Consider the following 26,547-nt stretch of genomic DNA (forward strand, 5'->3'; position numbering starts at 1 on the left):
TGGGTTAGCATACCGTCTAGTATGGTTTTTTTTCCGACTGGGCAGTCCTGAGCGGTTTTTCTGTCAATCATGTTGTGTTTCTTCTTTCTGACCGGATCCTGAATTTGTTCCTCCCTGCGGACTTGGGTTTGTTTTGGCGCACTAATTTTATTTTATAAATCTTTAAATTAAAGTCTCAGTATGGATGTTAATAAAATTAATATAATTTCTTGGAATCTGAATGACTTGAACCAACCTATTAAATGTAGGAAGATTTTTAAGAAATTGAAAACACTTCAAGCCGACATTATTTTTGCGCAGGAGACCCACATTCACAGGGAGGATCAAAATCGTTTTTTAAGATTTCAATTTCTCTCAGTTTCACTCCTCATCAATATCAAAAAATAGAGGGGTGTCTATTTTTATAAATTTTAAAGTCCCTTTTGTACATTTTAATACTGTTACTGATTCAATTGGAAAATACATAATTCTTACTGGTTTGTTATGCAGTCAAAAGGTGGCTTTGATGTGTGTGTGTGTGTGTGTGTGTGTGTGTGTGTGTGTGTGTGTGTGTGTGTGTGTGTGTGTGTGTGTGTGTGTGTGTGTGTGTGTCTGTATACGCTCCTGAAGTAGACAGCTCTGAATTTTTTTAAGAGGTTATTTTCTGCACTTCCAAATTTAAAAGAATACAAGTTGATTATGGGCGGTGACTTTAATTGCTGTCTCAATCCCTTGATTGACAGATCATCAACCAATTTGTGCCTTCCTAATAAGGCTGCGTCCTGCATTAATTCCTTTCTACTAGAATATGGTGTGCTAGATATTTGGAGATATCTTCATCCTAAAGATAAAGATTTCTTTTTTTTTCCCACATGTATATCATAAGTATTCAAGAATTGATTATTTTCTTTTAGATACGCGACTGGTATCTTCGGTTGCTGATTGTGTGTATGACGTTATTGCATTGTCGGATCACACGCCCATTAGACTCACACTGAAGTTTTCTGATAACACACGGAATGCAGCTCAGTGGAGAAGTAATCCTGCTTTGCTCCATGATTCAACATTTCTAAGTTCTATAAAAGAACAAATCTCTTTATTTTTTGAATTAAACACAACTGAGGGTATGTCAAACTTGGTTATCTGAGATACAATGAAATCTTTTCTTAGGGGACAGATAAATTCATATTCAATAGCTCTAAGAAGGAAAACTAAAGCAGAGCTTTTAGTGATTACTAATAGGATTAAAGAAATAGATAAAGTTTATTCAGTATCAGCCACTGAAGATTTATATAAGGAAAGGCTGAAACTTCAAACACAGCATGACTTGCTATTGAATTACCCCCTTGAGCAACAACTTTTGAAATTGAAAAGTCTATTTTATATACGTGGAGATAAATCAGGTAAATTGTTAGCTGCTCAACTCAAAGCAACTATGGCTAGAAGGCAGATTTTGACAATACAAAGATCTGACAGAACTGAAACTTCAGATTGTCAGGAAATTAATAAGGTTTTTTTGGACTTTTACTCTAATCTTTATAAATCTGATTTTCCAGACAACAGTTCTTTTATTTCTGCAAAGATTGAATATACCTCAAATTTCTACCCAAGATATGTACACTTTAGATGCATCTCTTGATCGACAGGAAACAGCAAGAGTTATATCTTCTTTTCAATCAGGTAAAGCTCTGGGACCGGATGGGTTTACAGTAGAACTTTTTAAGACGTTTTCGGATATTCTCACACCTCATCTATGCCAAATTTTCACTGAATCTATCTCTTCTAGAATCCTCCCAAAAACTTTTTATGAGGCATCAATTTCATTAAATCCCAAAAAAGGAAAAGATCTATTTGAATGTGCCTCTTACAGACCAACTTCCTTATTAAATGTCGATTCTAAAATTCTTTCTAAGATACTGGCTAACAGGCTTGAGAACGTTTTACCTAAGGTTATTTCTAAGGATCAAGCTGGTTTTATTAAGAATAGATATTCACATTTTAATATTTAGAGATTATTGAATATCATTCATTTCACTTCTTCTAAAGATTCTGAATGTGTTGTTTCTCTTGATGTTGAGAAAGCCTTTGATAGGGTAGAATGGCCCTATTTATTTCAGGTTTTAGAAAGATTTAATTTTGGTCCAGGTCTTATTTCCTGGATTAAGCTGATTTATCAAGCCCCCATGGCATCAGTTATAACTAATAATCAAAAATCTTCTTATTTTAGGTTATATAGAGGTACCCACCAGGGTTGCCCTCTTAGTCCGTTGTTATTTAACCTGGCTCTGCAACCTCTTGCTATTGCTCTTTGGGACTCCAATGAGGTTCTAGGTATTAAGAGAGGAGATAAAGTCTATAAGGTTTCATTGTATGCAGATGATTTGTTAGTTTATATTTCACATCCTAAGAAATCTATTCCTGCTTTGTTATCTATTTTTTCAGAATTTAGTAGTTTTTCTGGATTTAAATTAAATTTTCAGAAAAGTGAGTTATTTATTATTAATAATTATTTTGATCAATATGATCAATTTCCATTTAGTATTGCTAAAAATAATTTTACTTACCTCGGTATTAAAATCACCAAAAATTATAATGACCTGTATAAATATAACTTTCTCCCATTAATTGAGTATACACAACAAGCAATATCTAAATGGTCTCCAATGACTCTATCTTTAATTGGCCGTATTAATGCTATTAAAATGATTGTGTTACCGAAGCCTTTATATGTATTCCAAGCAATCCCCTCCTTTGTTCCTAAAATGTTCTTTGATAGAATAGACACTAAAATTTCATCTTTTATTTGGAATAATAAAAATCCTACATTGAGTAAACTTTTATTGTAGAAATTAAAAAATATGGTGGTTTGGCTTTGCCTAATTTTATTGTGCAATTAATATTCGTTATATTTCTTTTTGGATTCATTTTTCAGATATACATGACAGTCCCTTATGTGTTGATTTGGAGAAAAACTTGGCAAAAGGGTATTCTTTGGCCTCTTTACTGGGAGCTCCTCTTCCTTTTTTGCTTTCTAAGACTGGTAGTCGAGACCTTAATCCTATTATTAAACATACATTAAGAAGTTGGTTTCAATTTTGTAGATCCTTTGACATTAATAATTTTGTTCTTTCTAGTAAAATCCATCTTAATTATTTTTTTAAACCTTCAATTTTGATCAGACCTTTTCAATTTGGAAAACCAAAGGGATAGTAACTTTTTTAGATTTGTTTACGGGCAACTGTTTAATGTCTTTTACTCAGTTAGTGGATAAATATGACCTATCTAATATACACTTTTTTAGATATTTACAAATTAGGAATTTTCTACGTAGTGTACTTTCAGATTTTCCCTCGGCTTATTCACCCAATATTATTGATACTCTTTTTCAGGTCAAACCATTTCAAAAAGGACTGATTGCTATAATTTATAAATGGTATTGAACTTGCATATGTTATCTAAAGATAAAATTAAAGCTGCCTAAGAATTGGAATTTTGAAAGTCACTTTCAGATAATCAATGGGAAAATTTTTTATTTGGTAACTACTTCTATTTGAGCCCGTCATTCCTTGATACAGTTCAAGGTAGTGCATTGGGCGCATATGTCAAAGGACAAATTAGTACGTATTTTTCCTAATATTAATCCTATTTGCGATAGATTTAATACTGAGGTGACTAACACATATGTTATGGTCTTGTATTAAGTTAGATCATTTTTGGAAAGAAGTCTTTAAAATTCTTTCAAAAGTTTTGAATTTGGATCTACAACCGAATTTACTTACAGCAATTTTTGGGATCATTTCATTGGAAGCAGGTGATATTCCTGTTTCTGCTCAATGCATGATAGCTTTTACAACTTTATTGGCTAGGAGAGCCAGTAGGAAGGATTCTGATCCACCTACTGTTATTTATTGGCTTACCTCCATTATGTCCTGTTTAAGTTTAGAAAAAATAAGAAGTCAGACATTTGATACATCCTTTAAATTTGAGGAAATTTGGCGACCTTTTATTCAATATTTTCATATGCTCTAACCTATGGCCCTTCAAGCTACCTTTCTGAAATTTTGGATTTGATCAGAAAGTTTTTTTTGCTTTCACTCTCAGTTGAGCTGCCCAGTTTTTTCTTCTTTTTTCTCTTTTTCTTTGTTTTGTTTTCTTTTTTCTTTTTTTTATGTTTTGGGGGGTTTTGTATACATTTTAACTACAAAAGTTTCTTTATCCTTTTTTATGGACAAAAGGAGAATGAATTATCTTTTTATTTCTTACATACTTTTAGATTAATACTGTGTACGATCTTGATAATGTTTATTTCTCTTTTTATTTGAATTGTTATTGATTTTGATATTGATATTTGTGATATAGTTATTTGAGACAATTCTCCGTGTGTGTGTGTGTGTGTGTGTATACATATATGTACTTTTTTATTAACCTGAAGGGTCTCGGCCCGAAACGTTGACTGCTCATTTCAACGGATGCTGCCCAACCTGCTGAGTTCATCCAGCTTGTTTGTACGTGTTGATTTGACCACAGCATCTGCAGTGTACTTTGTGTATATTCTTCTTCTTCTTTGCAAGATGCTATTCAAAGCAAGACTACAGGACATGCCTAACAAACCAGACTAACTAATAGAGAAAGTAAAACTCAACCGGATGTTAATAGGCAGAAGTGGCCAGTTCTGATATAACTTGAAACAAGAAGTATGTATCTGAAGTTGGAGAACTTGATAAATGTTGGTCAGGATTATGGTGAAAGTTGCCATGGTGCCATGAGATCTTTTCATGGCCTCCTTACCTGACAGGGCAAACTGCTTCATCTAAGAGACAGGGACCCTACTCCACATTGGCAACAACAGGACTTCACATCCAGATTAACCCAATGCCTTCTATGCTCATTTTGACCATCAAAACATGGAGGAACCATCATGAACTTCCACAGCCCCCAGTGATCCTGATATTTCAGTCTCTGAGGCCGGCATGCGAGCAGCCTTCAGTAGGGTGAACCCACAAAAAGCATTTGTCCCAGACGTGGTACCTGGCCAAGTACTAAAGACCTGTGCTGATAACCGGCTGGAGTGTTCGCTAAGATCTTTAAGCTCTCTCTTTGACAGTCTGAGTTATCCACCTGCTTCAAGTAGACTTCAATTATACCAGTGCCGAACAAGAATATGATAAGCTGCCTCAATGACTATTGTCCAGTAGCACTTACATCCACAGTGATGAAGTGCTTTGAGAGGGTGGTGATATAACTCCTGCAAGGCAGAGTTGGGGTGAGGTCAAGGCATATTTGAAGTGGAGCAGAGGAAAGGAAGATTCGGGGCCTGCCCAATTAAACCAAATGCAAGGTTTTATCGATCTATGCGCTAGACCGATTTGGAAAGGACGAGCACAGGCTGAAACGTGGCCCAGAACACATCAATGTGACAGGTGGATGTATCCCTGGACGAGCATGTAAGAGTAATTATGAAGACAGCACAGCAGTGGATACAGGTCCCTCAGGACTCAACATCGTCAGGTTCAGAAACAGTTGTTCACCCTCAACCATCAGGCTCTTTAACCAAAGGGGATAACTTCACTCAACTTCAATTGTCCCATCGTTGAAAAGTTCCCACAAACTATGGACTCTTTCTTAAGGACTCTTTCTGTCCTGCTCTTGATACTTATTGCTTATTAATTAATTTATTATTTCTTTCATTTTGTCTTTGGAGTTCGTTGTCCTTTACGCACTGCTTGAATGCCCAAGTTGGTGTGGTATTTCATTGATTCTATAATGGTTATTAATTTATTCTAAAATGGATCTTTTGAGTATGCCCACAAGAAAATGAATCTCAGGGTTACATATGTTGACATACTGTATATGTACTTTGATAATAAATTTAGTTTTAACTTTAAAAGTGCAGACGTCTCTCATTCTGGCACCTCAGATCACATGTTCAGGTTTCTGGAGTGCAGCACGAACTCAAACGCCTGTAACAATGGTCAGTTAAATCCATTGTGCACTAAAATTGGACCCTCAGCCTGCAGCTCGTGAACTACCATCTAGTAAAATTGTTAGAAAACTATGGACCATATGGCTGTGTGTGCAACAAGTTCTGCTCCTATACTTCGGACCGGTGCCAATCCCGGTCCTGATGGAGGTTCGTGACCCAAAATGTTGACTCACACTTGTTGCCAGCACAGACGCTGCTTGACCCACGGAGTTCTTCCAGCATCTTGCCAACTCAGGCCACTGCCAAATAAAGCATGAAACTGGCCCAAGGCAAGTGTGCAACAGAGTATGGGTGTGCAACACCCAGAAGGAGTTTTCAAACTTCAAGTCAGGCATGGCCAGCTGCCTTATGGTGGGACCAAGCTAAATTCAGTGCCATTCCCAAAACCTTGCTGTAGAGCAATCAGGAATTGGCACTGGTCCTTAAACACACACTCCCTGTGACAGCCTGGCAGGATTGGCTCAGTGAAGAGAAAGGGCAAAACATTAGATCCATAGGAAGTGGTTAAATTCACACTACTGAGTGTAAGGAGTTTCTACGATCTTCCTGGGACCACGTGAACTTCCCCTGGGTTCTCCGGTTTCCCCCCATATTCCAAAGATGTATGGGAGAGTGGTAATTGGTTACATAGCTGTGATCGGGTGACATGGGCTCATTAGGTCGGAAGAGCTGGTATCCTGTTGTATCTCTCAATAAATAACAAAAAATAGAAGTCTACCAAACCATAGATTGGCAATATTCTCCCTATGGAATGTTCCCAGAAATGGCAAAACCAGCAGACTGTACTCTAGCAATAAGTCAATCCCAGCAAAATCTTCTGACAGAAATCCCAACACACAGCTGCTCCACTGACAACACTAACCCAGATAACAATAGACAGTGAATATTTGCATATCTGGAGCCTGAGATTGGCTCATTATTTCTAAATAAAATTTATACATTGTGTTTTTTCCTAAAGTATTTAAGCTATCCTTATCAGAAATGAAAGTATACAGCTCCATCAAAACACTATGAAGCCACTTTAGGAAGAGCTTTGTAAAGCTAAATAGTCAACCTGTAAATAATGGTCCTGACCTTAATTAATCGTCCATCTTCTGCCCCAAGGAACAGTACAGTCCAGTTCTGCACCAACGTTGCTGACACTGAGAGCAATCCAGGGTAATTAAACAGTGGCGTTCTGTCTAAGTGATTCTAAAAGGGAAACAAAATTAAGAACAAACTGTAAAAAGACAAAGAAAAGCATTAATAGTAACAATACCACTTTAATAAATGCAGATATAAAATTTCCTAATATCATGCTCTTTTGTTTTCTGTCTCACTCTTTCTCTCCCCCCACTCTTAGTGTCTTTCTTTCTTTATACTCCCCAGTCTCTCTCTCCCTCTTATCGCTAAGTATCTCTCTTTCTCTTTACAGAAAATCACCTTTAACTGGAAGCTTTCATTCCTTCTCATTCCTCCTGGCCCAGGAGACATGGAGGGACTGGTTTGTGGCTAATGGTGAGCAAGGGGTAGAATGGATCTTACCAGATCAATCCTGTCACTGTGGTCGATGGTGCTAGTCACTACCTTCTGCACCTTGTTGGGCCAGACATGAGAGACAATGTCATTTATATGGATAGCATGCATAACAAAGTTTTTCCACAGTATTTTGATGCCTATGATTGATGTAAATATCACAACTAGAGCCAAAGTCAAACAGCTTAGAAACAGGCCCTTAATCTATAAAGGATTATTTGGGAATTACGGAGTTATATGAATGTAGCACATGGATGCAGGAAAGGAAAGACAGTGGCTTTATTTCATTAGGAGTTTGAGGAGATTTTGTTTGTCACCTAAAACACTCAAAAACTTCAACAGATATACTGTGGAGAGCATTCTGACAGGCTGCATCATCGCCTGGTATGTGGGGAGGAACAGATACTGCACAGGATCAAAGTAAGTTGCAGAAAGTTGTAAAATTAGTTAGCTCCATCATGAGTATGAGCCTCTGTAATATCCAAGACATTTTCAAGGAGCAGTGTATCAGGAAGGCAGTGGCCATCATTTAGGACTCCACCACCCAGGACATGCACTCTTCCCATTGCTGTTGTCAGGGAGGAGGCACAGAAGCCTGAAGGCACATACTCGGTGATTCAGCTTCTTCCCCTCTGCCATCCAATTTCTACATGGACATTGAACCCATGAACACTACCTCACTAATTTTTTTAAAATTTATTTCTGGTTTTGCACTACTTATATTAACTTAACTATTATATATACATACATATACTTATTGTAATTCAGTTTTTTCTATATTTACCATGTATTGCATTGTACTACTACCACAAAGTTAACATAATTCATAACATATGTCAATGATATTAAACCTGATTCTGGTGTAGCAGATATTAATTCAAGCGAGAACCATTCTTCATTTCTTATTGTAGATTGCAAGCAGTGATCAGTTTGAGTTTAACAGGAAACCTTTGCAAACAAACCGTATCGTTTAACAGACCACAGACTGCAGGCCCACACCACAGGTTGGCTGCTAAGAGGTAGTTCTCATAAGCTTCAACCAAACGTTAGACAATGGGGTTATGTTAATTGACTTGTAACAAACCAGGCAACTATGGGCTAAGTTAATTGTACCATTGTATCCAAATTCAAGGAAGCTTGCAAAGCAGTCTGATATGATCACCTAGCACATCAAACATGGCATAGCTTATCTATCAATAGTTGGGATATTTTTGTGCTCGGGTAGTCAGCTCTCACATCACGAATCTCGGGCATTTAGGTTCTCTGTCCTTAGAAGCTTTTAAACAATCTACATGAAGCAGGTTGCCCAGAAAAGACATTTGAATCTTCAAGGCATCTTATCAATTACATTGTGCTTCTACTTCAAAGGAATCACTTGTCAGACAGAAAATATTGAAGTAAGCAAGTCATTGCAGCTTTTGAAATTGCATTGCATTTTCTACCATTACCAATCTCCTCAAGTATATAAAGTCTTGATGTACTTTGAGTTTAGGAAACTCTACCGAGAGGATCTCCAAGCAAGTGCCTGTTTGTCATGATGAATAAACACTTCCATATTTATCAACTTCTCTTGTTTCTCCAGTCACAACATGGTCCAAATGATCCAAGATTCCCATCTAAGCTAGTCCCATTTGACAGGGTTTGGTCCATATCCCTCTAAACCTTTCCTGTCCACGTACCTGTCCAAGTACCTTTAACTGTTGTTAACCACTTCCTCTGACAGCTCATTCCATATCTTGACTACCCTCTGGGTGAAAAATTTCTCACCCCAGTTTCAACAAAATCTCTCCCCTTTCATCTTAAATCATTTTCCAACAGTTCTTGATTCCCCAACTCTGTGCATATTGATCCTATCTATGCCCCTCATGATCTTCTGCACCTCTATAAGATCTTCATTCTCCTATACTCCATTGAAAAAAGTCACAACTCACTCCTCAAGTCCTGGCATATCTTCATTGAATATTTCCTCTGCACTCTTTCCAGCTTAATAACAACTTTCCAATAACAGGACATCCAAAACTGAAGTCAATATTCCAATTGCAGTATTACCAACATTTTGTACAACTGCAATGTAACATCCCGACTTCCACGCTCAATTCACTTACCAATGAAGGCCACCCTGACCACCCTGTCTACCTGCAATCCCATATTCAGGGAACCATGTACTTGTACCCGTAGTTCCCTCTGTTCTACAACATCCCCAGGGGCCACAATGTTCATTTGGAGCTTCTAAACTTATTTTGCTTTCCCAACATGCAACACCTTGCACTTGTCTTCATTTACCATTCCTCAGCCCACTTAGCTGACTGAGATCACTCTGTAATAATGAGAGCCATCTTCACTGTTAATGCCACCATCCATTTTAGTGTCATCTTCAAACTGACTAACCACACTTTGCTCATTTGCACCCAAATCATTGATATAGATGAAAAATAACAACAACCCTAGCACTGTCCACTGGGGAACATCACCAGTCATGGGCTTCCAGTCCAAAAGCAACTTTCTGCCAGCACCCTCTGCTTCCCATCATCAATTGTGTATCCAACTACTCAGCTCTCCCTGGATCCCATGCAATCTAACTTTCCATAGCAGCTTGTTAATGCACAACATTACCAAAATGTTCATTGAAGGGGTATTTTTTAAATTTTATTTAGTGACATGGTAACAGGCCCTTGTGATCCAATGGGCCTGTGCCGCCCAATTACACCCATGTGACCAATTATCCTACTAATTTGCACACTTTGGTTTGTGGGAGGAAACCCATACAGTTATTGGGGTGGAACATACAAACTCCTCACAGACGGTGGCAGGAATTGAACCTGGGTTGCTGGCACTATGATTACGTTACATGAACAGCCAGGCTATCGTGATGCCCCGAAGGAATTCCTCTAGAAACAAACAAATGTCCGATATACAACCTGTCATGTCTGTACAGTTTGTGACTACAATGCAACCAAGAGCATTATATGGGCATTGTCCATTATTTCAAAGTTCAAATGTCCAAAGTCTGTACACATCACAATACACTACTGAGAATCATTTTCTTGCAGCAGAACAAAGAAATACAATAGAATCAATGAAAAAAACAGACTGACAATCACTGTGCAAAAGAAAACAAAAATCGAAAAAACAAAAAAAAAAGAGGTAATAAATAAATAATAGAGAGAACATGAGTTGTCGAGTCCTTGACAGTGAGTCCATAGGTTGTGGAATCAGTTCGGTGGTGAGGTAGGTGAAGTTATCCACGCTGGTTCAGGAGTTCAACAGCTGAACGGCAACCACTGTTCCGATACCAGGTGGGGTGGGACCCGAGCTCCTGCAGCTCCCTCCCGACGGTAGCAGCAAGATGAGAGCATGACCTGGTTGGTGGGGTGGGGGAGGGGGGGGGTCCCTGATGATGGGTGCTGCCCTCCTGTGGCAGCATTCCCAGCAGACATTTATTTGAGCACCTTTGGGCATTCCCAGTTCCTGAAGACGTCAATACTCTGAGTGAAATATTGAAAGGTGAAAACCAGCCGGGTGATGCTGGTCACTGTGTAGGGAATGAGACAGCAGTAGTTGCACAGAAGCACAGAATATACTGGGGATCAGATGCCTGTGCATGTGGCCTCTAGCAACCCCAAGTACCTCTCTCCCACCCCACTGTGGACTCACCATAGGGTCTAGAGCCAGTCCCTAAACAAGAGAGTCATAATTTATTTAGTTATTGAGATGCAGCACAGAATAGGCCAATCTGGCCCTTTGAGCCACGCTGCCCAGCAACCCCCCGATTTAATCCTAACCTCATCACTGAAAAATTTACAATGACTAATTCACCTACCAACAGTCTTTGCACTGTTGGAGGAAACCGGAGCACACAGAGGAAACCCACACAGTCACAGGGTGAATGTGCAAACTCCTTACAGGCAGTCGCAGGAACTGACCTCTGGTTGCTGGTGATGTAACGCGTTGTGCTAACAACTACACTACTGTGCTGCCCTTTATAGAACATAGAACAGGACAGCACAGGAACAAACCCCTCGGTCCATGATGTTGTGCCCAACTAATTAAATCAGTAATCAAAATCCCCAACTAAAATAATCCCTTCTGCCTACATAATGTACCTAGCATTCTATTTCCTGTACATATCATTCTATTTCCTGCACATATAGTTGTATTTCCTGTACATATAGTTGTATTTCCTGCACATATAGTTCTATTTCCTGCACATATAGTTCTATTTCGTGCACTCTCCCATAAAGCTGCGATTGGTGAAGCACCTGATAAACAGTTGCCATTTGTGCTGTCTCTCCCATTTCAGCCACTGAATCTTGTAACTCCGCCAGAGTTGTCATAGGTGTCTTGGTGGCCTCCCTCACTAGTCCTCTACTTGCACAGGGGGGTCACTCAGTTTTTGAGGATGGCCTGCTCTAGGCAGATTTACAGCTGTGCCATATTCTTTCCATTTCTTGATGATTGACTTAACTGTACTCCAAGGGATATTTAGTGATTTGGAAATTTACTTTTATTCATCTCCTGACTTGTGCTGCTCTTTTTTTTGTAATTTATTTTTTATTGAAGTTCATTATCAAGCCAACATTTCCATAAGATGTATTTCAGACATTGTACATATATATCATATATGCCACAAATCTCCACATAATGTTTATCTGAGGTATACACTTATAGAAAAGAGAGGAAAGAAAGAAAAGCAAAGGGAGAAAACTATGTACAAGTAGGGAATGATCTTTTTTTTTACAACATATTCATTGATTTGTGAGAATAAAATCAGGCCTATGAGGTATTATGTAATTAAACCACTTCCCCAGTATGAATCAAATTGTTCTAACTTATGATTAACAGATGCTGTTATCGTCTCCATTTTGTAGATGTCCATTGTAATTTCTATCCATGTATTTAAAGTTGGGCTCTCCTGTGATAACCATTTCCTAGTAAGAGCCTTTTTACCAGCCACCAACAGTATATTAATTAAATAATTATCTCTTTTTAACCATTCTTGAGGTATATACCCAAAATATATGGTCTTACTTTCCAAGGGTAAATCACGTTTAAAGATGTCTTGTAGGGCATTGTGTTTCCCACTCCAACAGTCTTTGATAATGGGCATTCCCAGAAAATATGATAATGGTTTGCATTTTGATTTCCACAATTTCTCCATAATGGGATTTCCAAGAGGGTGTAATAAAATAACTTATCAAGTTTTTCCATCTGAACTCCCTCCATTTCTGTAACCTTGTACACTTCCATTGATACCTCCATATTATTGTCCATTCTTCCTCAGATATAATTATCCCTCCTTCATTCTCCTATTTTATTTTAATGTCTGAAGTCGAATGTGTTTTAAGATTTGACAAACCCTAATACTTGAAATGATTCTACTACCGTTATCTGAATTGTATGCTTTTCTAAATAGTTCTATCAAACATGTTCTTGCCTTGATTACATTTTTAACTGTCCTATTAACATATTGGCACATCTGTAAATACCGATAAAAGTCTTGTTTTTCTAATAAGTGTTTCCCTTAAAGCATTTCAAAATTGAACAGTGTTCCTTCTTTCATTATATTGTAAAGAATTGTTATTCCTTTAGCTGTCCAGTCCTTAAATCTAGCATCCAATTTATTTGGCGTAAAATCCAAGTCATATACACACTATTTAAGAATTGTAATATCTCCCTCTAGTTTATATTCTTTTATAATAGTTTTCCATATTTTAAGAGTCCATTTCACCCATGGGTTATCAATAGTATTTATGTACCTTTGTAGGTTGTTGTCAGCTAAAATTGCTTGTATGGGGATGGGAAGTACCCGCTCCTCAATGTTTTTCCATTGAGCATCATATGATGGGTCGCACCAACATATCACAGCTCTCAACTGTGCTGCAACATATTAATCTCTAAGAGAAGGTAGGCCCCATCCCCGCTTTTCCTTGGCTAATTGCAAAGTTTTGAGATGAATTCTAGGCCTTTTACCTTGCTGAATATATCTTGATAACATTTTGTTCCATTCATTGAATTGATTTTGATTAATCCCTATTGGTAGGGTCTGAAAGAGATATATTAAAATAATATTCATTTTAATAGATTCAATCCTTGAACTGAGACTAAAAAATGGAATTAGGCTCCATCTTGTTATATCTTCCTTAATTTTTTTATATATAGGCTGATAATTGCATTCTGATAATTTTGCCAAATCTTTTGGCATAATGATGCCCAAATATTTGAAAGACTCTGTGTGCCATGCCCAGAGATAACTACTTTCAATTTATCTTGGTGGGCTATAGTTATATGAAAGTAATTGGGTTTTACCTATGTTGATCTTGTATCCTGATGATTGACCATATTGTTCAAAGGACTTCATCAATTTAGGTAAAGAGTATGTTGGTTGCCCCAGATAGATGAAAATGTCATCTGCATAACAAGCCAATTTATGCTCTGTCCCTTTAATAGTAATTCCCCTGATATCTTCATTTTGTCTAATGTATTGAGCTAATGGTTCCAGATATAAAGCCAAGAGTAGCGGTGACCATGCACAACCCTGTCTGGTGCCCATTTCTGGGGTAAAACTATTTGATAAATATCCATCGATTTTAATCCTAGCAGTGGGGTTGTCATATAGTGTCTGTATATCTTTAATGATTGTGTCATGGAAACCAAATCTATGTAAAACTCTGTAAAGAAAATTCCAATTAATCAAATCAAATGCCTTTTCAGCTTCCACGCTCATCACTATCGCTTCGATTTTATTTTTTTGTATATGATCCATAATGTGAAGTGTCCTTCGTATATTGTCTTGTGTTTGGCATTGTACAAAACCTGTCTGATCGTTATGTATCAGTATGGGTAGGAACTCTTCTAATCGTTTGGCCACGATGGAGGTAAATAATCTACAATCTACATTAAGAACGCATATTGGCCTAAATGACCCGCATTCCATTTTATCCTTACCTTCTTTCGGTATAGCTGAGATTATCGCTTCCTTCTAACTGGGTGGCATTTGTGCCTTTTTTAGAGCCCAGTTCAGAGTAGGAAGTAAGGCACAAATTAACTCATTTTTAAATTTTTTGTACCACTCTGTCGTATACCCATCTGTTCCTGGTGACTTGCTTAATTTAAGCCTACAAATTGCAGCTTTTAGTTCAACTTCAGTTATGTCAGCAGTCATCGTTCTATTTTGTTCTTCGCTTAAAGTGGGTAACTCTAGCGAATTCAGGAAGGTGTCAGTTTGGGTTATGCTTCCCCCTGGAACTTTGGAATATAGAGTTTTGTAAAACACTTCAAAAGCTTCTTGAATTTCACTTAGCTTATTTTTTTATCATTTTTATTCTTAGATACCTAATTCTACGAATTGTATTTTCTGCTATCTTTTTTTTTCAGTTTCCACGCCAGTATTTTCATAGATTTAGATCCTCTTTCATAATGTCTCTGTTTCAGAAACATTAAATATTTCCTGATTTCTTGCATAGCTAAACATTAATTTCATTCCTAATTTTTTAAATTTCTTCTAATGTATCCTGTGCCAAATTCAATTTGGGTTTTTTTCCTAGTTCCTTCAGCCTATTTTGTAATTCCTCTAATGTATTTTTTCCTTATTTTTTCCTTATTTATTTATTCCTTTTTTTTCTTATATGAAGGTATCGCTATAATTTTCCCTCTTAAAACAGCCTTCAGAATATCCCATAAAATGGGAGGTGAAACCTCTCCATTATCATTGAATTCTAAGTAAAGACCAATTTCTTGTTTAATTTGTTCCTTAAAGTACAGATCATTGAGTAAACTTGAATTTATTTTCCAAATAGTATTCTTTAGTTCGCAAACATGAGGAAATCTGCAGATGCTGGAAATTCAAGCAATACACACAAAATGCTGGTGGAACACAGCAAGCCAGGCAGCATCTATAGGAAGAAGTACAGTCGATGTTTCAGGCGGAGACCCTTCATCAGGACTAACTGAAAGAAAAGATAGTAAGAGATTTGTAAGTGGGAGGGGGAGGGGGAACTCCAAAATGATAGGAGAAGACGGGGGGGAGGGGTGAAGCTAAGAGCTGGAAAGGTGATTGACAAATGTGATACAAAGCTAGAGAAGGGAGAGGATCATGGGACCGGAGGCCTAGAGAGAAAGAAAGGAGTAGGGGAGCACCAGAGGGAGATGGAGAGCAGTCAAGGAGTGATTGTGAGAGGGGCAGAGAGAGAAAAAAAAGCGAGGTGGGGGGGATAAATAAATAAATAAGGGTGGGGTAAGAAGGGGAGGAGGGGCATTAACGGAAGTTGGAGAAATCAATGTTCAAGCCATCAGGTTGGAGGCTACCCAGACGGAATATAAGGTGTTGTTCCTCCAAACTGAGTGTGGCTTTATCTTGACAGTAGAGTCATGGAAGACAGTATCCATGTCTTCCCATGGATAGACATATCAAAATGGGAATGGGACGTGGAATTAAAATGTGTGGCCACTGGGAGATCCTGTTTTCTCTGGCGGACCGAGCATAGGTGTTCAGCGAAATGGTCTCCCAGTCTGTGTCGGGTCTCACCAATATATAAAAGGCCACACCGGGAGCACCGGACGCAGTATACCACACCAGCCGACTCACAGGTGAAGTGTCGCCTCACCTGGAAGGACTGTCTGGGGCCCTGAATGGTGGTGAGGGAGGAAGTGTAAGGGCAGGTGTAGCACTTGTTCCACTTACAAGGATAAGTGCCAGGAGGGAGATCGGTGAGAAGGGATGGGGGGGGACGAATGGACAAGGGAGTCGCGTAGGGAGTGATCCCTGCGGAAAGCAGAAAGAGGGGGGAGGGAAAGATGTGCTTGGTAGTGGGATCCCGTTGGAGGTGGCGGAAGTTACGGAGAATTATATGTTGGACCCGGAGACTGGTGGGGTGGTAGGTGAGGACAAGGGGGACCCTATCCCGAGTGGGGTGGCGGGCAGATGTGCGGTAAATGGGAGAGATGCGTTTGAGAGCAGAGTTGATGGTGGTGGAAGGGAAGCCCCTTTGTTTAAAAAAGGAAGACATCTCCTTCGTCCTGGAATGAAAAGCCTCATCCTGAGAGCAGATGCGGCGGAGATGGAGGAATTGTGAGAAGGGGATAGCATTTTTGCAAGAGACAGGGTGGGAAGAGGAATAGTCCAGGTAGCTGTGAGAGTCTGTAGGCTTATAGTAGATATCAGTAGATAAGCCGTCTCCCAAGATGGAGACAGAAAGATCAAGAAAGGGGAGGGAGGTGTCGGAAATGGACCAGGTAAATTTGAGGGCAGGGTGAAAGTTGGAGGCAAATTTAATGAAGTCAACGATCTTGGCATGCATGCAGAAGGCAACGCCAATGCAGTCGTTGATGTAGTGAAGGAAAAGAGGGAGACGGATACCCGTATAGGCTTGGAACATGGACAGTTCCACAAAGCCAACAAAAAGGCAGGCATAGCTGGGACCCATACAGGTGCCCATGGCTAAACCTTTGGTTTGGAGGAAGTGGAAGGAGCCAAAGGAGAAATTATTGAGAAAATTGATTTCTCTAACTTCTGTTAATGCCCCTCCTCCCCTTCTTACCCCATCCCTTATTTATTTATTCCCCCCTTTTTCTCTCTCTCTGCCCCTCTCACAATCACTCTTTGCCTGTTCTCCATCTCCCTCTGGTGCTCCCCTCCCCCTTTCTTTCTCCCTAGGCCACCCATCCCATGATCCTTTCCCTTCTCCAGCTCTGTATCCCTTTTGCTAATCACCTTTCCAGCTCTTACCTTCACCCCTCCTCCTCCTGTCTTCTCCTATCATTTCAGAGTTCCCCCATCCCCCTCCAACTTTTAAATCTCTTACTATCTTTTCTTTCAGTTAGTTCTGACGAAAGGTCTGGGCCCGAAACGTCGACTGTACTTCTTCCTATAGATGCTGACTGGCCCGCTGCATTCCACCAGCATTTTGTGTGTGCTGCTAGTATTCTTTAGTTGTAGGTCAAAATCAACAGATAAATATATAGGTGCATGGTCACTTACATCTATTGTCCCAATTCCACAGGTGTTTATTTTGTCTTTGTCTTTTTCAAATGTTATGAAATAGTCTATTCTTGTATATACAGAATGGAGGACAGAATAATGAGTGTAATCCCTTCTGCTGGGGAAAAGGTCTCTCCATATTCCAATTAGACCAACATCCTCAAAAAGTGTATTAACTTTCTTATATAAGGATTTTGTTTCATAGGTTTTTCTATTGGAAGATTCTAGCTTTGGTTGTAATTGTAAATTTAAGTCTCCCCCACATATCAGGAGACCTTCTGTTTCCGTTACCATAATATTAGTAATTTTCTAGAAGAAACTAATATCACTTCTTGGGGATGCGTAAATGTGGTGAACTACATATACCTGTCTGGACATGCCCCCTGCTGACTGCTCCTGTGGCTCCTCCCACAGACCCCTGTATAAAGGCGATTGAGGCCTGAGCCCGGCCTCTCTGTCTCCAGGATGTAGTATGGTGGTCAACCACTGCTTGTTCCTTCTTCCAGTCAATAAAAGCCGATATCTCGCCTTTACATCTCAGAGAGAGTTATTGATGGTGCATCAGTATATATTCACTAGGGTAACTGAATTTCCATCTATATTCCCTCTTACCAGAATATATCTGCCCTCCTTATCTCCCAATTCAAAAACTTTTTCAAAATTTAGCTTGCTTGAGATAAGAATAGCAACTCCTCTCCAATGTCCTGATTTATATGAGGAGAAAAACAAATTAATGAAGCCCATTCTCTTTAGTTTTCCATTCACATTATCTGACTTGTGCTTTTCAAAAACCTTTTTGCGGAGTTTCTTGGAGTGTTCTTTTGTCTCTATGATGTACATTTTGCCATGATACTGACTCACCAGCAGTTGGACCTTCCAGATACAGATGTATTTTTACTACAATCCAATGAAACACCTTGACTGCACACAGGTCTGCAAAAACAGATCTCCATTTATCTAATCATGTGGCTTCTAAGACCAATTGGCTGCACGAGTGATGATTTGTTGTCATATTAAAGGGGGTGGGGGAGGAGGTGAATACTTGTACAATCAATTATCTGATGTTTCATTTCCCCGCCTATATTGCCCATGTTAGCACAGCAGAGAGCATGGTGCTATTAAGGCTCAGGGCATCGGAGTTCAGAGTTCAATTCCAGTGTCCCCGTAAGAAAGTTTGTACCTTCATCCCTTGTACACGTGGGTTTTCTCCGGCTCTCCAGTTTCCTCCCACAGCCCAAAGACGTCCCAGGTCACTCGGGTAATTGGTCACTGTAAACTGTTCCATGATCAGACTAGGGTTGATCAGTAGGTAGTTGGGCAGTGTGGCTCATTGGGTCGGAAAGGCCTATTCTGCACTGTATCTCTAAATAAATAAATAGACAACTGATCTTTAAACCACTGCATTCTTTTTCAGTCTTCTCTGCTACCCACAACACCACCAATCTGTGCATGATCTGTAAACTTACCAACTCAGGCATCTACATTTTCAACCAGGTCATTGATATAAATCACATACAGCTGAGGTCTCAGTGTGGATCGCTGTTGAACATCACTAGTCACTGGCCTCCAGCTAGAATGAGTCCTATCAACCAGTACCCTCAGACTTCTATGGTAAGCCAGTTCTAAATCCAGATGGACAATTCACCAACAATCCCAGGACTCTTAATCTTTTGGAGACCTCCCATGAGGGATCTTGTCAAACATCCATGTAGACAACATCCACAGCTCTAACTTCATCAATCACCTTCATTACCTCCTCAAAACAATTCAAACAAGTTATAAAACACAACTTGCTCTGCACAAAACCACACAGGATCTCCCTAATTACACAGTGGTTTTCCAAATACTCATTACCTCTATCCTTAGAATTCTCTCCAGTATCTTTCCAAACACTGACATGAGACTCAGCAGTCTATAGTTCCCAGGATTATCCCTCTTTCCCTTATTGAATACTGGAACAGCACTAGGTACTTGCAAGTCCTCTAGGACCTTCTCTGTGGCTAGAGAGGACACAAAGATGTTGGTCAAGGCCCCAGCAGTCCCATCTCTTGCCTTTCTCAATAACCTGGGGTTTATTGCATCAGGACCTGGGTACTTATCCACCTCAATGCTCTTTAAGTGATCCAACACTATTTCCTTCTTGATCTCAAAGTGCTCTGTCAAATTAGCACACTCCACACTGACCCCTCAACCCTCCATGCACTTTCCTTGGTAAATACTGATGCGACACACTTATCCTCACTCACATCCCAAGCACGTCCCCCCCCCCCCCCACTTTATTCCTCAGGTGGCTTTATCTGCTCCCTAGTTGCTATCCTGCTCTTGATGTATGTACAGAATGCTTTGGGATTGTCTTTAATCCAACTTGCCAAGGACTTAGCATTGCCCTTCCTGGCTTTCCTAATTTATCTTCTTGAGATTTCTTAATTCATCTTCATCTTCTGGCTTCAACGCTCTGTTTGATTTTAGCATCATAAACCTGACATACCTCTTCTATTTCTTCTTGACTAATTTCACAACCTCAATATTCAATGTCCTTGTCCTTTCTTCTTACTGGAACATACCTCTCCTGTCCTGTCCCCTATTTTGTGTAGTTATTAAACACTTTCTACACGTCAAATGTGATCTTATCAAAAAACAGCTGTTCCCAATTAACTTCCCTGAGCTCCTGCTTAATGCTGTATCAATTTGCCCTGCTCCAGTTTAATACTCTCCTTTAAGGTCCATGCTTATCCTTATTTACAGCTATCTTAAAACTTAAAGAGTTACAGTCACTGTTCCCCACCTGTTTCCATTCTCAGTCACCTGGCCAGGCTCTTTACCCAACACCAGGTCTGATGTGGCCCCTCCTTTCGTTTGGCCTATAAAGGTTGATTTAAGAAACCCTCCTAGATGCACCTAGCAAATTCTATCCCATCTAAAGTACTGGCACTAAGGAGGTCCCAGTCTGTATTAGGGAAGTTGGTCACCCATTAGAAAGACCCTGTTGTTTTTGCACCTTTTCCTAATCTGTCTGCTTCTCAGTTTCCTGGTGGCCGGCCATTGGTGGTGGTGGGGGGGGGGGGGGGGGGGGGGGGAGGGGGGTCTGTGGTATAATGCCAGAGTTATTGCTTCTTTATTATTTTTGAACTCTACTCATATAGACTCTGAGTACCATTAAGATATTGTCCCTGATTAACAGCAAAACTCCCCTCCTCACCAATCCCAGTCCTTTTACCTGCTTCTCTGTCTTTTCTAAAATATTGGGAGGGGACAGGGGCAAGTGAAGGTAAGGGGACAAGATGGAAGTATTTAAAAGCAGGATATGTTTAGACAGAGTTGGCAGAGAGAAACTGTTCCCGTTGGTGGAGAAGTCACAATCTAGAGGGTGCAGAATGATAATGATTGGTAGTTGAACATAAATCATACCAGGTAAAATATTTTACAGAGTGAAAACTGGAGTGAACTGCCAGGGGATAATCCAATGGAGGCAGATTCCAGCCTGGCAACCAAAGAGCAACTGAATTGTTACATGAAAGAAAATGTTACCGAGCTCTGGAGAGAGGGCAGGGATGTGGGACGAGCTGAATTGTTTTAGTATAGAGTTGCATGGACTCTTTGGTGAAATGAGAGCGAGATTAAAGATTGGATTTATTTGTCATATGTACATCGAAACATACAGTAAAATTTGTCACTTACACCAGGGACGTGCTGGAGGCAGACTGCAAGTGTCACCATGTTCCCAGCATCAAAATAATATGCCCACAGCTTACTGACCCTCACCCATATGTCTTTGGGAAACACAAGAGATTCTGCAGATGCTGGAAATCCAGAGCAACACACACAAAATGCTAAAGGAACTCAGTACGTCAGGCAGCATCTATGGAGGGGAATAAACAATCAACATTTTGGGCTAAGACTCTTCATGAGGACTGTGTGTCTGAGACCCGTACATTTTTTGCACGTAGGAGGAAACTGGAGGATTGGAGAAAACCCATGCAAACACGGGGAGAACAAACAAACTCCTAACAGACAGTGGTAAGAATCGAAACTCAATCTGAAAGCTGTTGTGTTGCACTAAGTGCCACCTATTGTGCCGTCCTTTAGAATGTCCTGCCATCCACTCTATGATTTACAGACATTCTGCCACTGCTGCTGAGATCAATCCTGACTGCACTGATATTCAAATCCAAACATTTCCACATCTTCTCAGAAAAGAAAGTGGAGCAAATATGCCAGTAGTTATACCTCAGATGTTTTTAAGAGATTGGTATGTCACAATGACACTAGTAAATTTCTACAGATGTACCATAGAAAACATCCTAACTGATTTTATTGCCAACTGGTATGGAGGGGCTGCTGCACAAGATCAGAAAGAGCTGCAGAAGTTTTCAAGCTCAGCCAGCTCCATCATGGGCACTAATCTCCCCAGCATCAAGGCACCTTCAAAAGATGATACCTCAGAAAGGAAGCATCCATCATTAAGGACCCCCATGACCCAGAACATGCCCTCTTCTCATTACTACCATCAGAGAGGAGGTACAGGAGCCTGAAGACACACACTCAATGTTTTAGAAACAACTTTTTCCCTCTGCCATTAGATTTCTGAATGGACAATGAACCCATGAGCACTACCTCACTATGTTTGGTCTCTTTATACACTATCTATTTTATTATATATACAACATTTCTTATTGTAATTTGTGTTTTGGAATTGTGTTTTAGTGTAATAGTGTCTTATGTTTTGCACAGTACTGCTGCAACAAAACAACAACAAATTTCATGACATGTCAGTGATATTAAATCTGGTTCTGATTCAGATTCAGATTCTGAAGACAACTCGGAACTTGTGAATGCTTTGACCTGGGAGACTGTTGATGTTCTTCAATATCTCTGTCTAGTAAAATCTAGGCACACCTACACCAAAGAAAGCACCCTGTCTCTGTTAATGGCTTTTGCTGTCGGAGAAGTATTGGCTAGGACTCTCATAATAATAACTCCCCTCCAATTATGCCATGAGATCTAATACATCCCTGAAATAGGAGATGAAGGTTCAGTTTTGCGAAAGGACACTGAACGTTGAACTCGATTATATCCTCATTACCTTTCCTGAAGTGGCAGGCTGGAGACACATCTAGACCAAAGGAGGTGTAAGGCAGTCCTTCCCTCTGCAGCGTGCGGGTCACTCTTGGGCAAGGTGTAACACCAGCTTAGCCCTCCACACCCACCGATCAGGGTCATGTGAAGCCATATGAGCAGCTGGTGTATATCACATCTGGTCATGTGACGACTGACAACGGGCTTGCAAGCTCTGAAGAGTATTGATAATGGTTGCAGTCTCCCAGTGTATAAAGACACTGCCCAGAAGGCAGCAATAGCAAACCGCTTCTATATAAAAGTTTGCCAAGAACAATCATGGCCATGGAAAGATCATGTTCGTACATCATATGACATGGACATAATGAACAAATGAACCTTTCCTATCCTTCTTAAACACACCTATGCACCATCTCCTACACACTGTTCCTAAGTGTGACCCTCTTCTTAGCGTTAAAATTAAAACCCAGTTTCTGGACCTTACTCCGAATTTTCAGTGGAGGGTTGAGGTGGCACCTCTGGGGTGGTTGGGAACAACTTCCACCAATTAATTTAGTTTGATGCTCCTTTGATCGACCTCCCTGCTGAGGGAACTCGGCCCCTCCTGTACATACTGTCTGGGCCTCTCATAACATTACAAACCTTTGGAAGATCTCCCCTCAGTAGCTGTGTTTGAAGGCAAACTGTCTCAGTTTAATTGTCTTTTTCTGCCAAACCAGCGTTCATCAACTTCGGCAAAATTCTGACAGACTGTCTCCTGTGGTGCTTTCAGTCCTTTCTGAATTTTAGTGACCAGAACTGTACAGGAAATTCTAGCTTTGTCCTAATGAATTTTTATAAAGTTTTAGTTTGACCTCCCTGTAAATCAAAACTTCTGCTTCTATTAAACAATATGAAACTGTTAGCTTTCCCAGTTACAGGAAAAAGATTGTGTGAGTGCATTCCCTCATTTTGGTTTCAACCAGCACCATTCCTCTGATCCTCTCTCCTTCTCTAATATTTTTCTTGCACCCTCATTGCCTTCCTAATCTTTTTTTTCATGTCACTCCAGCCCCTTCCTCACCAAACCAGGTTTTCTGCTGCCTTGCAGTCTTGGTTCTGTAAAATACTTCCCTATTTTGCCTGTAAGTTTCACAATCTCCACAGGGCTCAGAACTAAAAGTTCCCCTTTTCTCGCTCCTGATTAAATCAGTGAAATCACAGTGCCACCGTGGGTCCAAATAATGAGCAAGTATTTCTCTTTCTGTTGATAGTCCTGATTTAATTAAATAAAGTTAAATTGCTCAGCTTCCAACCAGATTTGAATTCATTGCCACAGACGGCAGCGGAGGCTGTCATTGGGTCTATTTAAAACAGGTTGGTAGGTTCTTGATTAGTCAGGGTATCAAAGGGAGGGGGGTGGGAGGCAGGAGAATGAGGTTGATAGAGGAAATAAATCAGTCACGATGGAATGGCAAAGCAGACTCGATGGGACGAATGCCCTAATTCTGCACTCTGTCGCATGGTCTAGTGGCCGTAATGTGGGTCCCTGTAGTGAGTTAGTGAGCTGATTTTATCCCGAAGCGCTGCCTGCTAATCTGTTGTCCAAATATTCACCCTTGGCCGGTCCACCAGGTCTCACTGCTCAAATGAGCAGAGTGCTCTTGGGATTCAGTAAATTTATTTGACAAATGTTGGTGTACGCTAAGGAAATACTCCGCTTTAGTGATTTCTCCCTATAGATGCTGCCTGGCCTGCTGTGTTCCACCAGCATTTTGTGTGTGTTGTTGTTTGAATTTCCAGCATCTGCAGATTTCCTCGTGTTTACTCCGCTTTAGTGATTTATTTGCCCTTAATTCGACGTGTTAACCGTGGAACTCGCGTGAAATTGAGACCAAGAGCAAACTTACCTGATCTCCACTTTTATATCGGCCAAGCTGCTCCAAGTTGTAAACGCAGAGGGCATTGTGCTGGGGTTGACTCTGTCGAGAGAAGACTACAGCCATGAAGGACTGGGAGAGAGGGGTCCGGATGTGGGCGGATGATAGAACCTGAAGATTTCCATTCCCGGTCAGTCGGCAGGATACATTGACCAGAGCGTCGTTCTCTAACAGAGGACCTTCCACGAAGAAAATCTGGGGGCCGCTGATGTTGGTATTGAGTGAGATGTAGAAACGGTTGCTCCAAAAGAAACCCTGGACAAATTGGTGCTCCACGGAAACCGGAAACTTGACAACCGGTTCTTTAAAAGCGGAGTCATAATAAAGAAAGGTGTCCGATCCCTCCAGTAATCTCAGAAAGACCTGCGCTTCCTCTATCGCGTAGTAACTGCTATTGCCCACGCAGCTTTTGGGGACAAACCTGCTATTTTCGCCGGTGGCCGTGACGGCCGTCAGCATGTAAGACTTTCCATGGAATTCGACTGGGAAAGCGACGGTGGAGGCGCGGAGATCTTGCGCGGCCACTCGGCCCAAACTGTCCTCCTTGAAGTCGCTGATGTTGCTCAGTTGACGCACCTCACAGGCGCCCGTTCTTACCGTGCCACAGGTGAGCAGATGCTCGTTCTTCTCGTCCACCACCAGGATCCTGTTCACGTTATCGGTGTTCTTCCAGGGGACGCAGCAACCACCGCTCTGCGTGCACGGCCCGTCCACCCGCGGCCCGGTGCTCACCCTCATCTCCAGCGCCAGGCTCCGGCTGAACTGGTACAGAGAGTTGTCGGTGGCCACATACACCCTGCCGCCGTCGCGGGCGCTCATTGCGATGTTATTGGTGCGAGTGTCAAACTGGTAGCTGGGCTCCGTAGATATAGCATGGAGACTGTTAAGGAGCAGGAGGCAGAGGCGAAACCCCTTTGGAGGATACATGGACGACGGATTTAACGCACAGCCGCGCAGAGGCAGACTAGTAGTGCACAAGACCTTCCATTGGACTGCGCTCCCAACTCGCTCGGTGCCACAACTTAGAGACAGTGGTACTCGCTTCCTTTTCCGTTTGAATTTCCTGCCGCTACTTCAGTTTTACACACAGAAGCGCAGCCTGTCGGTGCGACTGGGAGAAATGCTCTCCACTTCGCACTCGGTCCGGAACCTGGCTCCGCGTTGTTCCCCAAACCTGCTTAAACGAGACCACAGTCTCTGGCAGTCAGCTCCTGCCGGCTGACGATATTTCCTCCTGCCCGACTTCCTCGCATTTATGCGACTCGTTTGTGCCCCTCTCTGTGGGAAATAGACCCTTCCTATTTACACCACCGAGGCTTACCATCTCATGCACTTCGATTGCGACGCCTTTCAGATTGGCTTTTAAATCTTAGCAGAATTCCGAACTTGCTCCCTGTAATGGTCTGGAATTATTTCGTCTGAGTTCGGTAATTTATACATATATTGAAAAGAGTTCTTGTGCTTTTTCTATCCAATATTTCACAAACCTCCTCGTTACCTGTAACACTGACACCTCTTCCCCTTCTTCCTGCCCTCCTCCCTCTCCTTTCCTTTCCTCCACCCTGTCCCTCATCTCTCTCAAGCGCCACCTCATCCTTCATCTCCCTCGCCTCTTTCTCACCCTCCAGTCCACCTCATCCCTCATCTCCCTTACCTCTCCACCTCTTTCTCCCCTCCCCCAATCCTCACGACCCTCATCTCTCCCTCACCCTCCACCTCATTCCTTGTCTCTCACACCTCTCCCTTACCCTTCACCTCATCCTCATCTCAACACCTCTCACTTATCCTCCCCTCATCTCCCTCACCTCTTCCTTACTCTCCACCTCATCCCTCATCTCTCATACCCCTCCCTCACCCTCCACCCCATCCTTCATCTTTCTCACCTCTCCCTCACCCACGTCCGTCACCTCCAGACAGTTTATCCTTTATTGGCCCAAATAAACTCTGATGTTTCCTCGATTATTCTCTTGTTCTTTGGTTTTACAAGGCTCCTCTTTGCTTTCCCAATTTTGCCTTTAATTTCACTCCTGAACTTCAGTACTTTCAATGCCATTTCTAAAAATAAGTAGGTTTCTTTTCCTAGATAGAATAGAACTAAG

At 41.0% G+C, this 26,547-nt stretch overlaps 1 protein-coding gene across 1 annotated transcript in view; it reads right to left on the bottom strand.

The window, feature by feature from the left end:
- plxnc1 (plexin C1) overlaps nt 1-25,626 on the bottom strand; it is a 197,320-nt gene extending 171,694 nt beyond the window's left edge. Inside the window, exons 1-2 of the mRNA XM_073066019.1 lie at nt 24,419-25,626; nt 7,037-7,153 (exon numbers count right to left, since the gene is read on the bottom strand). Of these exons, the coding sequence (XP_072922120.1) occupies nt 7,037-7,153; nt 24,419-25,375 (1,074 nt within the window). The 5' untranslated portion in view covers nt 25,376-25,626. The remainder of the gene's footprint in view (nt 1-7,036; nt 7,154-24,418) is intronic.
- Between the last annotated feature and the right edge of the window lie 921 nt (nt 25,627-26,547).

Source organism: Hemitrygon akajei, chromosome 14 (genome assembly GCF_048418815.1).
Source record: "Hemitrygon akajei chromosome 14, sHemAka1.3, whole genome shotgun sequence".
Lineage (NCBI taxonomy): Eukaryota > Metazoa > Chordata > Chondrichthyes > Myliobatiformes > Dasyatidae > Hemitrygon > Hemitrygon akajei.